Source organism: Ailuropoda melanoleuca, chromosome 14 (genome assembly GCF_002007445.2).
Source record: "Ailuropoda melanoleuca isolate Jingjing chromosome 14, ASM200744v2, whole genome shotgun sequence".
Lineage (NCBI taxonomy): Eukaryota > Metazoa > Chordata > Mammalia > Carnivora > Ursidae > Ailuropoda > Ailuropoda melanoleuca.
In genome coordinates, this window is record NC_048231.1 from 14,900,800 (window position 1) to 14,916,955 (window position 16,156).

Below are 16,156 nucleotides of genomic sequence, written 5' to 3' on the forward strand. Positions count from 1 at the left end.
CCTGGGCGCGATCTCCGCCCCGCCCCCGTGCCCGGCCCGGGGACCGGGCCCCTTGCGGCGGCGGCGGCGTCGGGCTACGTCACGGGCGCGTGCGCTCTGCGCGCGCGCACGAGCAACGGCCGGGACAGAACGTTACCCGCTGGGCGCGCTGGTTTCCTTAGAAACGGAGCCGGGCCGGGGCGGCGGTGGAGAAACGTCGACTACGGTGGAGCCCCTGGTGAAGGCAGGATGCCGTCTAAGGGAAAGGACAAAAAGAAAGGCAAGAGTAAAGGCAAAGACAAAGACAAGAAGTAAGGAGAAGCCGCTCTGGGGTCGCCTTTCTCTGGGCCTACCCTCCGGGGACTCGGGGCTGGGAACCGGCGGGACGCTGGGGCTGGCCTGCTGGCTAGCTGCCCCCCTTTTGCTCTCCTGGCTTCTGAAAAGGACAGCCTCATTGTTCAAAAATTTCCAAAATGCATGCGAAACCGTACTGCTCCGACCTAACCAATGGAGTGTAAGATTTGGGACCCTGAATAGTTTAGACACAGCCCCTGCCTATGTGTAATGCATTAACGATGGAGGCAGATAAGTTCCCAAAAAATAAAATACAGGACCAAATGAAATAGGGACTAGTGAAAAAACCACAGAATTGGTAATGAGGAGGAAGAGTTAGTTCTGACACTAGGAGTGAAGATCAGAAGGTCAGGATAACATTTCTTGGTATATTGAAGGTCCTCTAGACCAGCGCTGTCCAATACGGCAGTGACCAGCCATGTGTGGCTATTACATTAAAATTTGAAAATCAGATCTTCTGTTGTATTAGCCACATTTCATATGCTCAATAGGCATATGTGGCTACCGGTTACTGTATTGGACAGCCTAGATACTATAGTACCTTTCCATCACCACAAAAAGAAAGTTCTGTTGGACAGTGCTGCTCTAGACCGATGGTTCTCAACTGGGGGCGATTTTGGCTCCCGGGGACATTTGGTACTATCTAGAGACATTTTTGTGTCTTATCAGGGGATGTGTACTACTGGCATGTAGTGGGTAGAGACCAAGGATACTGTTAAACATCTTGCAATGCACAGGACCCCCCCCAACTCCAAACAAAGAATCATTTGGCTCAGGGTGTCAGTAGTGCCAGGGTTGGAAACCCCTGCTCAAGACTATAAGCTTCTCTAGAAAAAGCACTAACATTATTCACCATATCTTAGCGTCTGGCAGAGCCTGGATGCTTATTATTTGTTAAATAAATTAAGGTGTCTGTGTCTGCTTCAACTTGAATCTTCTCTTTTTTTCCACGGGAAATATGGTCTGGGTTCTTTCCTTTTTTTCCCCCTAGCCTGAGAGTTCTCTGTGTTGTAGTTGAGAATATCTTGAACATCTAGAGAATCTCTGGGTGATTGAAGAAGTAGTTCCTTGGGCCCTTTGAAGGATTCCTTTTGGTTCAAAGGAAAACGTAAAAGATTTGAACAAATTGGGTAATTGTTTCCCTAAGCTGGTCAGAACCCCTAAAGTAGTGTCGCCTCGGTGGCTCAGTCGTTAAGCATATGCCTTGGGCTCAGGTCGTGATCCCGGGGTTCTGGGATTGAGCCCCGCATCGGGCTCCCTGCTCAGTGGGAAGCCTGCTTCTCCCTCTCCCACTCCCCCTGCTTGTGTTCACTCTCTCGCTGTCTCTCTCTCTGACAAATAAATAAAATCTTAAAAAAAAAAAACAACCAAAAAACAAAAACCCTGAAGAAGGCGTTGCTCTAGCACTAACTGTTTGCAGGCTTGGAGTTGCTGTTAGATTGCCACTAATCTGTTGGGTGACTCTAGTAGTTTGTTGGAATCATACATGGTGTCCAGCATCAATCACTATATATGAGACCAGAAGGGAATCCCCCAAACTTGTAGTTCATAAAGTAAACTTGTTTAAGAAAGTAATACATGCTCAGTACAGAAAGTTTAGGAAACGTGGAAAGTCAAAGCAGAAAACAAAAATCACCTGTAATCCCAATATCCAAAAGTAACCACTACTAGCTTTTGGGGATATTGTTTTTCTTCTTTATAAAATGATAGCCCAGTGCACATATTTATTTGTAGCTCTCCCCCATGTATTAATATAAGTATTCTTCAGCAGTGTAATTTTTTCTTCCTTTTTTACATAATTGTATAGTTTAGCACTTTTTAAAAAATATTTATTTGAGAAGGAGAGAGCATGAGCAGGGTGAGGGGCAGAAGGAGAGAGAGAATCCTTGAGCAGACCCCACTGAGCACGGAGCCCGAGATCGTGACCTGAGCCAAAGTGAGATCATGACCTGAGCTGAGGTTAGACGCTTACCCAACTGCCCCAGTCTTGCACTTTTTTAAAGTGCCAAGGGCTTATCACATTCTTGGAACTCACTAACATATGTTTTCTATTTTTGACCGTGCGTCTACAGTACATTTATCAACAATGAGGACCACTAAGGGCAACAGACCTTGTATTCCTTGGATTTTCCATGACTCATAGTTTGAGAAACCTTGCTTTGTTTTTACAGTGGTATTAGTGGTTATTTTATGAGAAATCCTAGCTGCATCAACTGTTCTGAGCAGCTTAGACCTGATACCTTCAGGGAGTAATTGGATGATTATAGCAAGGCAGCCTATAACTACTGCCTAAATCGTGCTGGAAAGGAAGGTTAAAGCTATAACAAGCTAGAGGGTTGGAGGTGAGGCTGGCCTTAATTTGAAGAGAACAGAGGGAAAGGGATGGAGATCCAGGAGTGTGGGGGATGGAGGGTGATAATTTAGAAAGTTCCATACATATCTATATGTGTGAAAATATTTAGAGTTCAAATACAGGTAAAGTCTTACTTATTATTTAAATATTTATGCATCCAGTGCCTACCATATTTAAAGGGCGTTGTTTTGTTAATCCTCATACAATAAACCTTAATTTTGAAAAACTCTCTGCTTATCCCTTTAATCTTTGAAGCCATGCTTTATCATTATTATTTTTAAATTTTCTTTTTACCTCTGTATAAATGATTATGGTCAGCCATCCTTGAAGCTTGGTGCATTGTGGCACCAGCTGATAAACCATTTAACATACTTGTCCTAGTGACTTGATCTTTTGTCCAGGGTCTAGCCAGAAAATCCCCCCCAAAAACAACCTAAAACAAAACCAAAACTGGGGTTGGAATACATGGAAGATTACAGAACGATGGACTTACAGTTACACTATGAATGTGTTATCATGCAGAAGGGGAACTAAGGTAATGGATTTGCAAGAGTGAGAACCAAGGTTTAAAACTGAGTGAGTAGGAATAGAAATGACAGTTCAAATATGAGAAAAAGAAAGAAACGAAAAGATGTGAAAGATTTATGAAATGAATTTGACTTATGCCTTTCCTCTTGTTTTTCCAGTCCTTTGGAGTTATGCTCCAAAGTTCCCCTCTTTCAAGAAGAGTCTCCCACTTAACTCCCTTATTATAAATACGTATTTCTTATTAACTCATTCATTCAACAATATTTGCTTATATGTGCCAAGCATGCCAACCAAAACAAATAGTAATAAAAAGAAAGGTATTATTCTAATATAGTAGAGAAATAGTTATATGCTGTCAATGTTCTCTTTCCATGCAGGAAGATAATAAAAGCTGATGAATCTGCAGTGGACAAAGCCAAGGCCAACGCCTCCCTTTGGGAGGCCAGGCTGGAAGTCACAGAACTCTCTAGGATTGAGTATCGCGATTCTTCCCGGAGACTGGCAAAAAGTAATGAGGACTTAAAGAAACAGCAGTATAAAATGGAGAAAGACACAATGTCTGTATTAAGTTACCTGAAGAAGCAGGATCAGGAGAAAGATAATATGGTAGGTAGGTAGAAACCTCCCGAGCCTCAATAACTGTTATACTTGAAGCAGGATGTTATTTCTGAATGGCTTTACTGTTAGAATTGGCTCTTTTGTTTTCAGCCCTTGTCCCATTGTTTTCTTGTCTGAAACAAAGATTGATGGTCATAAGGGAACATTATGATCCGTTTTATTTTAAGAAGAGCATGGTATATGAACTATATTTTTTTTAAAGATTTATTTATTTGAGAGAGAGAGAGAGAGGGAGTACTCGCACAGGCAGTGGGGAAGGGCAGAGGGCGAAAGAGAGAGAATCTCAGGCAGACTCCCTGCTGAGTGCAGAGCCCAGATACAGGGCTCCATCTCACAACCCCAAGATCATGACCTGAGCCGAAATCAAGAGTTCTGACACTACACCCAGGTGCTCCTGACCTGTTTTTTGATATTGATAAATACTTTTAATGATTTATAAAGCAATTACTGATAATCCATGATCACATGATTGTGAATCCAGCAAGTTGAATCTCCTTTTTTTTGGCTAGTTGAGTCTTGAATTTATCTTTCTGTACCCTATTTAAGTGTGGAGAGTGAAACTATTATTTTAGATCTAGAAGAAAAAGGGAAGGGAACTAATATTTTGGAGACCATATTTTGTGCCAAGCACTATGCTAGATACTTTATACCTCTCTTATCTCATTAAGGACTTTTAATAACCCCATGTAGTTATAGTATTGTCATTCCCATTTTATAGATAATTGACTTCCAGAAAGGACAGATAGCAATTTATACCTGTGTGACCCAAAGTCACACAGCTAGTGGGTGTTAAAGTGGAATTTAGGTGCAACTCCAAATTCTTTTCTTTCCCATCTGCCTCTCTGAGCTGCATAAATATTACTTATATATTTGTTTCTTGTCGCTTTTCCTGATTCAAATGAAACCTCACAGAAGTAAAGAATTTTGGGGCTTTTTTTACTGTTGTTCAGTGCTACATTTCCAGCACCTAGCACAGGCATGGCACATAGTAGCCACTGATTAAAATATTTTTGCATGCATGAATGAATGGGTTGTGGAGTGTACTGATACTTTGAAAGAGTTAATACCAATCAAAACTAAGTTCAAGATGATAACATAAAAATCAGACAACTGAACATTTGTCTTGATTTTGTGAATCTTATTAATTTTTTTTGCATTTTTTCCTAGGCAACTTCCATTTTAAAAAATTACTCTTTCAATAGTAGGAATTATTAAAATTGTCTTCTACAAAGTATTATTCTAAAGTAAGCTTTAAGGTCAACTAATTTTCCAAGTTCATCACACAGAAGCTTTGTGGCCTGCTTTAGCTGATTGGTGTTGATTTATCAGTGTCACTTGTATTTCCTGATTTTCATTTGCCTTCGGGTATCAGAGGTCAGCATCTGGCTATAGCAAATAACATAATTTTCTCACAATCGCAGATGCCCATTAAAAACAAAGACTATCTTGGAAGGAAGAAGTAAAGTAGATTCAATATATCCTGTTTAACTAGCTTTCCTATAGTTTTGTCACTCATTCTGCTATATCCTAGAAATTTATCATTAAGCTCTATCTGAACTGTTTATAGTCTTATTTCATGTTAATTATAGAAATATTAGAAATGGAATATGTTTTGGAAACATATCTTGAACAAAATTAGATTTTCCTTAAGAGTGTATTTTTGTATTTAAGGCTTTGTTCAATCACAAAATATCATATTTCACACCTGTCCTATATATTTCACACCTGTCCCATATGACTTAGAACTGTCACAATTTATATCTTAGAATTTTTAGGTTTTCCTTAAACTAGTCTAATTATAACAATATTTCGCTTATGTATGTTCTGATCCTATAACCATGTCAAAGAGTTGTTAGTTTAAAAAGCTACTCAGGTTTCCTACTAAAACATACTAGCATCCTTGGACAAATGATTGATTCCAAGACCAGATCAGGGAAAGTAAAAGATAAGCCTGGAATATCTGTGCAAGAAATTAAGTAAGAGGGGTGCCTGGATGGCTCAGCCATTAAGCGTCTGCCTTTGGCTCAGGTCATGATCCCAGGGTCCTGGGATCGAGCCCTGCATCAGGCTCCCTGCTTGGCAGGAAGCCTGCTTCTCCCTCTTCACTCCCCTTGCTTGTGTTCCCTCTCTTGCTGTCTCTCTCTGTCAAATAAATAAAATCTTAAAAAAAAGAAAAAAAGGAAGAAAATAAGTAAGAGGGGTGCCTGGGTGGCTCAGTGAGTTAAGTGTCTGCCTTTGGATCAGGTCATGATCCCAGGGTCCTGGGATTGAGCCCCACATTGGGGGGGGGGGCGTCCCTGCTCAGCAGGGAGCCTGCTTCTCCCTCTCCCTCTGCCTGCCACACCCCCTGCTTGTGTCCTTTCCCCCTTTCTCTGTCAAATAAATAAAATCATTAAAAAAAAAAAGTAAGAAAATTAAAAGTCAGGGTAACTGGCTGGCTTGGTGGATCTTGTGACTCTTTTTTTTTTTTTTTTTAAAGATTTTAGTTATTTATTCGACAGAGATAGAGACAGCCAGCAAGAGAGGGAACACAAGCAGGGAGAGTGGGAGAGGAAGAAGCAGGCTCATAGCGGAGGAGCCTGATGTGGGGCTTGATCCCATAACGCCGGCATCACGCCCTGAGCTGAGGGCAGATGCTTAACCGCTGTGCCACCCAGGCGCCCCTGGATCTTGTGACTTTTGATCTCAGGGTTGTGAGTTCGATCCCCCATGTTGGGTGTAGAGATTACTTAAAAATAAAATCTTTAAAGATTTTATTTATTTGTCAGAGAGAGGAGGGAGAGAGAGAGAGAGCACAAGCAGTGAGAGTGGCAGGCAGAGGGAGAAGCAAACTCTCTCCGCTGAGCAAGGAGCCCAATGTAGGGCTTAATCCCAGGACCCTGGGATCATGACCTGAGCCAAAGGCAGCCTCTTAACCAATTGAGCCACCCAGGTGTCCCCCCCCAAAAAAATAAAATCTAAAAAAAAAGGGGGGGGCACAGGTACTACTAGCTTGAAGGGGCTCCCACTAGCCAAATCTGAAACAATCAAAATAAATGATGACAGTAAAACATTATAATCCATCGAATAAAATAAGTCCATGAGTGCATATTGCTAATAAAACATACATTAATAAATAAGGGAGAAGGAAAAGCCTTTCCTTACAGTAGAATTTAGTAAATTATTAAATTTTCAAAGACTGGGGGAGTTAGATACTCGCACAAAAACAGACACATGGATTAATGGAACAGAATAGAGAACCCAGAAATGGACCCTCAACTCTATGGTCAACTAACTAATCTTCAACAAAGCAGGAAAGAATATCTAATGGAAAAAAGACAGTCTCTTCAACAAATGGTGTTGGAAAAATTGGACAGCCATATGCAGAAGAATGAAACTGGACCATTTCCTTAAACCATACACAAAAATAGACTCAAAATGGATGAAAGACCTAAATGTGAGACGGGAATCCATCAAAATCCTAGAGGAGAACACAGGCAGTAACCTCTTCAACCTTGGCCACGGCAACTTCTTGCTAGACATGTTTCCAAAGGCAAGGGAAGCAAAGGCAAAAATGAACTATTGGGACTTAATCAAGATAAAAAGTTTTTGCACAGCAAAGGAAACAGTCGACAAAACCAAAAGACAACCAACATAATGGGAGAAGGTATTTGCAAATGGCATATCAGATAAAGGGCTAGTATCCAAAATCTATAAAGAACTTATGAAACTCAACACCCGAAGAACAAATAATCCAATCAAGAAATGGGCAGAAGACATGAACAGACATTTCTGCAAAGAAGACACCCAAATGGCCAACAGACACATGAAAAAGTGTTCCACATCACTAGGCGTCAGGGAAATACAAATCAAAGCCACAATGAGATACCACCTAACACTAGTCAGGATGGCTAAAATTAACAAGTCAGGAAACGACAGATGTTGGCAAGGATGTGGAGAAAGGGGAACCCTCCTACACTGTTGGTAAGAATGCAAGCTGGTGCAGCCGCTCTGGAAAACAGTATGGAGGTTCCTCAAAAAGTTGAAAATATGGTTGTAGCTACCCTACAACCCAGCAATTGCACTGTTGGGTGTTTAGCCCAAAGATACAAATGTAGTGATCCAAAGGGGCACCTGCACCCCAATGTTTATAGCAGCAATGTCCACAATAGCCAAACTATGGAAAGAGTTCAGATGTCCATCGACAGATGAATGGATAAAGAATGGATGAATGGATAAAGAAGATGTGGTGTGTGTGTGTGTATACATATATATATATACACACACACACACACACACATATATATGTATATGTATAACGTGGATGGAACTAGAGGGTATTATGTTAAATGAAATAGTCAATCAGAGAAAGACAATTATCATATGATCTCACAGATATGTGGAATTTAAGAAACAAGGCAGAGGATCATAGGGGAAGAGAGGAAAAATGAAACAAGACGAAACCAGAGAGGGAGACAAACCATAAGGGGCTCTTAATCTCAGGAAACAAACTGAGGGTTGCTGGAGGAGAGGGGTGTGGGGGGATGGGGTAACTGGGTGAAAGACATTGGGGAGGGCATGTGTTGAAATGAGCTGTATATTTAAAAAGTGGTTCAGATGGTAAATATAATGTGTTTTTTACCACACACACAAAAAAATAGTTACCCAGGAACTCTGATGATAGCCAGGTTTTAGAACTAGCAATAGCAGGTTAAGGGCATAGAATATGTCCCCTTTTCTCTTCTTTCCACCATACTCTACCTTTCCAACTCTATAGATTTCAATATCATGCAAAAACTAGGCTACTTAATAAAGGTAAGCTACAGAGCAATTTCTTTACCTTCTTGTCTCTGTTTTTCCAACTTCTACAGATTGAACAACTGAAACAACAATTGAACGAAACAAAGGAAAAAGCCCAAGAGGAGAAGGAAATGTTGGTGAGTATCTAGGTATACTAATACTTTTACTTACCGGGTGGTCAGTTTTCTGGCAAGTTCAGATATTTAAGACACAGTAAGAGTAAGTGAATATGTCCTCTGAGTAGCTCAGTGACCTTAAAGCTCACACACTGGATTGTACAGCAGCTCAAAAATAACATAAAATTATGTTTTTGTAGAAAATGGTCTGGTAGTAGTGGTGCTACTGAGTTTGTCATTCTTTCTATGGCCTTTCAGTGGGCAGAGGTAGGAAATATATATTTTTAAAAGATTATGTAATGAGCCCATACCAATATTTTAAATTCAGGTGCAGGAGTACAGGGTTTACTACTTGATCTGAGTCTCCTTTCTCCCTCACCAAAGGTCCCGTTTTGGGGTTTTTTTGCAATATAGTGATATCAAATTAATTTATTTAGTACTTTTTCCATTCCATATCACCAGGAGGATTGATTTCAACTTTCGTTTTACCTACATCAGACCAGTTGGTATTCAGAACTGTACCACCAGACTCTGTAAATGATTTGATCATGGCATGTTTCATATCATCAGAACCATCTGAATAGATCTGCTGAAATAATTTGTTTAAAGCTGCATCTCCCTCCAACTTCTCATTTTTTCTTCTTTGATCTCACTGACCAATTTATCCCAATTTCTTGCATAATGAGGTGATGATGGATATAAATTCCTTATTTCTGCTGTGAACTGTTTTGGTTTAGGCACATCACCTTGCCCCTTTACCTTTTCCCATCGTACAGCCTCTGTCTTGATTTCATTTTAATTTCAATCTTTGTTGAAAGTACTCTAAATGTGCTCTGTTCTGGTGTTATAGGATGAGGAAGTCTCAGTTTCAAATTGTGATCCTCTCCGGAGGGAAGTTTCACCAAAGCAGACAACTCTTTTTCTGAAAATTCCACATTTCCATTATTCTTCTGAACATTCTTGATTTGAACATTCTTGATCACAAGTTTAATGATTACTTGAGATTCTGTTTGATACAAGTCATACTTGATTTTTGACTGATGAGTCCTCTGGGATGCAGACAACTCGGTTTGTGATCCAGTCTGAGCTTCTTGACACCTTTTAATCCAGATGGTGAAAGCAAGATCTACACTATCTAATTCCTTCCTCCTAGAAAAGTTCCTAGAACAGCAGCATAGTTTTTTTCATGGTATTCACATATCCCTTTTCTCAGCATAGCAGGGGAATTATTTGGATTAAGTTCAAGAGATTTCTTTGCATCAGCAACAGCGTCACAGTAATTCCCAAGAAGAACATGACAATAAGTTCTGTAACAGTAATCATCATCTGGTTTCTGTTCCAGACTAAGGTCAGCTTCTCTAATGCTGCCTGGGGGTTCTCATCGATCAGAGGGTCTGAGAAGCTCCGGAAAAACCTCTGGGCTATTGCAGGTCCTGCTGCAGCTGCTGCCATCCCTAATAATCGACGTTGCTGTTAGAGCTGCTACCCCCAAGGTTATGAGCTACCCCACCCCCCAAAGGGGGAAACTTCTCCAAAAATACTCTTCTTAATGATATTGGTATAATTGAGTAGTTGCTTCAAACCTCAATACACCAACAGTCACCAAATACTAATACCAATATTACCACTAACCTAGATTAGTGGAAACAGTTTTAAGATTTTAGGGGGTGCTTTCCCCCCTTGGGATATATAACAATAGGGATCTATGATCAAATTACATTACCATTTGAAATAATTCCTGTGAGGTTATGCCACCAACTCAAGAACACATTTTGGTTTTGATTTTTTAGAAGTTGCTTTTAAAAAAACTAAATTGTGCATCTAAAATTATGTAATTATATAATTATGTAAAATATTTATGTGGCTCCAAAGTTAAGTCTATCAAATATGTTGAATTCTGAGAAATCTAACTCCTATCCATGTCTTCACAATGCCAGAGTACATTTGTCAAAATTGATTTTTGTCCACATGATAGGTGAGAAAGTGTATTCCAGTGTATTTTAATTTTCATTACTCTTATGAGCTAGGTTGAGCATTTTTTCATGTTGGAGGGTCATTTGCATTTCTTTTTGATATTTCATTCATTTAAAAAATTGTGTCATTGGCCCTTTCTTCCTCCACTTCCTCCCTTCTTTTTTTCTCTTCTCTCCTTTTCTTCCTTTTCTACTCTTCCTCCTCATCCTCAGCCTTCTCTTTCTCCCTCTTCCCTCCCTTCCTCTTTTTGCCAACTTCTCCTTTCTTGATTTATTAAAGATATTGGCCCTTCCTTTATCTCTTAGCTCACGAACTTTAATTTAGGGTTAGGGATTTTTTTTTCTCTCTTACAAATTAAAGATTTGTTTAGTCTTTTCATACCTCTTTTTAATAATTATCTGCATTTTCTGTATAAGATCAGCTCATTTTAGAATTTTTTTCCTTATTCAAGGCACTTGGTATCTTCTAACAAAAAGAAAAACTTTATGCAAGAAATAAAAAGGGAACAGTTCTTCAAAGAAGATAGACAAATGGCCTAAAGCTTCAAAGGGAACACAACTCTGTGGGGCTTCTGTTCTCTTCCTAACTCATTTACCTGCTTTTTGCATACAGGAACAGAAGTATACTGTGCAAATAAATGAGCTGGAGGGACAGTTCCATCAAAAAGCCAGAGAAATTGGCATGATGCAGACAGAGCTGAAAACAATAAAACAATTCCAGAAGAGAAAAATCCAAGTGGAGAAAGAATTAGATGATGTAAATTTCTTTATTTCTTTAAATAAAGGTGATTAGAATTAAATACAAGCATACATTGGAAATATTGCAGGTTCAGTTCCAGAGTGCCAAAATAAAGTGAATATCACGGTACTATACTTACGTGTGCAAAAGCTTTCATAGACATTTACTCCTGTGAGATGGTAAAGGACTGCCTTTGACATTTTAGAGATTATTTGAGAGAAAGTGGAAGACAAAATGAGTGTAGCACTGGGTGAAAGTCTTATTTCTAAGACTTATCTAAGCATTGATTTTTTTGTGTGTGTGACTTCACCAAATCTTAGCCAACACACCCTTCCACACTTACCAGCAATTAAACCTTTGGGGTGACTTCAATAAGAAACAAATTACAGGGGTGCCTGGGTGGCTCAGTCAGTTAAGCCTTTGCCTTCAGCTCAAGTCATGATCCCAGGATCTGGGATCAAGCCCCAAGGCGGGCTCCCTTCTCATTGGGGAGTCTGCTTCTCCCTCTCCCTGCTGCTCATGCTCTCTCTCTCTCTCTCAAGTAAATAAACAAAATATGAAAGAAAGAAAGAAAGAAAGAAAGAAAGAAAGAAAGAAAGAAAGAAAGAAAGAAAGAAAAAGAAAAAAGAAAAGAAAAAAAAGAAAGAAAAAGAAATTACAGTTCTTAGGAAACATTAGGGGCAAAGTAGCAAAGTCCTAAAGGAAAATAGGTTTAGACTGATGAAAGATGATTTTAGAACATTTTAGAAGGCTCTCTGGGTAAGGGTGGGCAGGGCGAGGAAAACTGAGAATTTCTGAAAGTTTCTCTGACCTCGCTATGCTTTTTCTCTTACTTTCCATGTCCTCAGCTCAGAATATAGTTTTATTGCATTAATACTAATGTAATAAATGGCACATTTATGCTGGGGATAGTAGCTGAAATCAGCTTTGTGACTTTGGGCAGTCTTGTGACTTGGTTGCCTAATCTGTAAAATGAGATAATAAGGGTTACTCGTAGGCTCATAGGGTTGTTGTAAGGACTAAATGAGTTCATATATTTAAAGTGCTTAAAATAGTGTATGTCATTATAAGTGGAAATTATATTTATAGTAGCATGTAGCTCTTTGTGGAGAAAAGTCCTGCTTTGTAGCATTTGCTGATTTCCTTAGTATGAATACTTTTATTATGGCCAATTTCAAGCTACTAACACTTTAACAACATGCTAGCAAAATTCCTGGTATGAGCCCGCTCCAGTGTGCAATTACTATTACTAGTAATAGTAGTAGTATTACCACCTAAGATAACCATATTTCATGTAGTGGAGGGGCTAAAAGTTGGTGCTCTGAAGTCAGACTGCTAGAGTATACTGTTTTTACTACTAGGGTATCTTGTTAAATTTCCTCATCTAACACATGGAGGTGCAAATAATGGTACCAACTTCAAAGGGTCATCGTGAAGACTAAATGAAATAATCTGTTTTAAATGCATAGCACTGTGTGGTAAATATTACCTGTTGTTGCTGATCCTGCTGCTATTATTACTACTGCTAAAATTATAATTATAGCCATCAGTATTATTTAAGGCCCTTCCACCATCCCCTTTAGTGCCTCTCACTCTTGGGCATGGTGTTCTCCAAGCATGCAATGCCTCTCAAGCCCTCCTTGGGCTGCCCAGAGCCCTATTTAACAAGAACAAGCTTTGATGGGAAACCAGAGTTCCTGCATCTTATTTCTGTTTATCTTTTAGCTGTTCACCAAATCAAAAGGGTATATGAGAAGTGAATAAATCAGATAAGATAGTGCAGTGTTTGAAATTATGGACTTCATGTCCTGGGTCTGCAGCTGATAGCTGTATGGCTTTGGAGAGTCCATTTTCTCTTGAGTCTCAGATTCTTCACTTGTAAAATGTGGCTGTAATATCACCTGCCTCCTCTTAGAGAGGTTATGTGGATTAAATAATGTAATGTGTGTAAAATACTTAGCACATTCATTCCTACTAATCCCAGGTAAGAGTAGTAGCATAGTAGTTATTGACGTTTACTTTTTGTTTTAATTATATAGCTTTAAAAATCTTAGTAGAGGGATGCCTGGGTGGCTCAGTCGGTTAAGCGTCTGCCTTCTGCTCAGGTCATGATCCCAGGGTCCCACGCTCCTTGCTCAGCGGGGAGCCTGCTTCTCCCTCTGCCTGCTGCTCCCCCTGATTTTGCGCGCTCTCTCTCTGACAAATAAATAAATAAAATCTTATAAAAATATAAATAAAAATCTTAGTAGAATACTCTTAAAGGCTCTAATTAAAGGGATGAGTAGGCACATTTCAGGCAAACTAGGAAATGGGAAGACACTTTCTTCGGCTGGAGGAATGCGTTTTAACTCAATCTTACTTGCAAAGTTATTCCGAAACCTTCCCATTAGGCTTTGTTTATGAACTTGATAACTTGTTGCTTTACAACTGTTCTTATAACTGTTGCTTTAAAATTGTTCTTAATTTCTTTTTTTAGAGATCTTTTTTTATTTATTTGAGAGAGAGAGAGAGTTGAGTGGGGGGGTGGAGGGGCAGAGGGAGAGAGAGAGAGAAGCAGACTCCTTGCTTGCTGAGCAGGAAGTCTGACTCGAGCCTCAATCCCAGGACCTGGAAGATCATGACCTGAGCCAAAGGTAAGATACTTAACTGACTGAGGCACCCAGGTGCCCCTAAAATTGTTCTTAATTTCTGTACCTCACCATTATACAAGCTCCTTTGAAGTATTTTCAGAGGAACTCTCTCCTCCTATGAGTTTCCAGTCCTTTTTTTTTTTTTTAAAGATTTTATTTATTTATTTGACAGAGAGAGAGTACAAGCAGGGGGAGCAGCAGTGGGAGAGGGAGAAGCAGGCTCCCTCCTGAGCAGGGAGCTTGATTCGGGACTCAATCCCAGGATCCTGGGATCATGACCTGAGCCGAAGGCAGACATTTAACCGACTGAGCCACCCAGGCACCCCGAGTTTCCAGACCTTTAAAGTCCTTAAAATAGCAGTTGTATAACTGTCTTCTCTAGTTATTTTATATTTGTGTTCTTTAATTTTGTAAACAGAGGAAAATAAAAGGAGCCAAATCATCTATTTGTGTATGTCCTTGTCACTCCTCACTAGTTTCTAGATTAGTACTTAATAATAAAACTTGCAGGGGGTGCCTGGGTGGCACAGTCCTTAAGCGGCTGCCTTTGGCTCAGGGTGTGGTCCCAGCGTTCTGGGATCGAGCCCCGCATCAGGCTCCTCTGCTGGGAGCCTGCCTCTTCCTCTCCCACTCCCCCTGCTTGTGTTCCCTCTCTCGCTGGCTGTCTCTCTGTCAAATAAATAAATAAAATCTTTAAAAATAATAATAATAAAATTTGCAGAGTGCCTGGATGGCTCAGTAGTTAAACATCTAATTCTTGATCTCTGCCAGGTCTTGATCTCAGGGTTGTGAGTTCAAGCCCTTGGGCTCCAGGCTGGGCAGGGGGCCTCTTAAATAACAACAACAACAACAGCAACAACTTGCTAAATGAGTGATATAAGGCAACCATCTAAAACTAAATCCTTTCATGGAATTCATAGAATCATAGAACTGGAAGAAACTTTAGGGCCTATTTAAGCCACTCTAGAGATAAGAAAATAGACAAAAAAGATGTTAAGTGACTTTCATGCTAAGTTGTAGAGCTGGCAGCAGAAGCCTGGTGAGCTGAATCCCAGTCCGGTACCTCTAGTCCTGCTCCCTCTATTTCTACGCCTGCGTTAGTAACCTGTTACTGCAGAAAGAATAACTGCCAAATCTAGAGCTTAAAACCATAATAAACATTTGTTAAAAGCACAATTTCCATGGGTCAGAAATTTGGGAGCAGTTTAACTGGGAAGTTCTGGTTCAGGGCCCTTCATGAAGTTGCAATCAAGATATTAGCTAGGGCTTCAGTCATCTGGAGGCTTGATTAGAGCTTGAAGATAGGTTCCCAGGCGCCAACTCACATGCTGTCAGGTTGGGGCCAGTAATTACTAGGTGGCCTCAACATCTTCCCATGGGGGCCTACAAAGGGGCCCTGAGCGTCCTTACAATTTGGTCAATGAGTTTACCTAAAGCAAGTAATCCCAAAGAAAGCCAGACAGAAGCTATCCCTCTCTTGACCTAGCCTTGGAAATCATAGAAGTTTTGGATATATTTTAAAACCACCACACCACCACAGTCCAAAGTATGTATTGATGCAGGAATGTTCTGATCACCTCCCTGAAGAATCTTCTTTAGTATTTCTCTATTGTAAAACCCAGTATGGTCCAGATGCCTTGTGTGAAAGTAACAACCTTACGCCTACTTTGCAACACCTATTTTCAACTTTTACTGCACCTTCCCATGTGCACCCCCTTTAACCCACCTAAACTGGATATTTACTCATCTCTGAAGTCCTTTCTGCCATTTTTACTTAGTTCACACTGTTTCTTTTATCTGGAATATACTTCCAATAGATCTTTATCCATTAAAATCTTACCTACCCTTCAAAGGCACAGCTCAAATGCATGTTCTCCATAAGGTGGTCCCCGAGAGTCATGTTTAAAAGTATTAACTTTCTTTAAAAAAAAAAAAGTAATAATTTTCTTCCTTCCATTTATGATCTCTTGGATGAAACTTGAGGGGTTATGTTAAGTGAAATTAATCAGAAAGATAAATACTTTATGATATCACTTATATGTGAAATCTAAAATAGCTGAACTCAGAGAAACAGAGTAGATTAGAGT

At 39.9% G+C, this 16,156-nt stretch overlaps 2 protein-coding genes across 13 annotated transcripts in view; one reads left to right on the forward strand and one right to left on the reverse strand.

The window, feature by feature from the left end:
- ENTPD5 (ectonucleoside triphosphate diphosphohydrolase 5 (inactive)) overlaps window positions 1-396 on the reverse strand; it is a 46,359-nt gene extending 45,963 nt beyond the window's left edge. For 5 of the 10 annotated variants that reach the window (XM_019794622.2, XM_034642423.1, XM_034642426.1 and 2 more), the window contains exons 1-2: window positions 333-396; window positions 137-235 (exon numbers count right to left, since the gene is read on the reverse strand). The gene's annotated coding sequence lies outside the window, so the exon portion shown is untranslated. The remainder of the gene's footprint in view (window positions 1-136; window positions 236-332) is intronic. The other 5 variants (XM_034642422.1, XM_019794618.2, XM_019794621.2 and 2 more) reach the window with 1 other exon arrangement.
- BBOF1 (basal body orientation factor 1) overlaps window positions 88-16,156 on the forward strand; it is a 36,044-nt gene continuing 19,975 nt past the window's right edge. For 2 of the 3 annotated variants that reach the window (XM_019794626.2, XM_019794627.2), the window contains exons 1-3: window positions 89-290; window positions 3,592-3,820; window positions 8,683-8,748. In XM_019794626.2, coding sequence (XP_019650185.1) covers window positions 229-290; window positions 3,592-3,820; window positions 8,683-8,748 — 357 coding nt within the window. In that variant the 5' untranslated portion in view covers window positions 89-228. Of the gene's footprint in view, window positions 291-3,591; window positions 3,821-8,682; window positions 8,749-11,313; window positions 11,458-16,156 lie in introns of all 3 variants that reach the window. The other variant, XM_002914690.4, reaches the window with a different exon arrangement.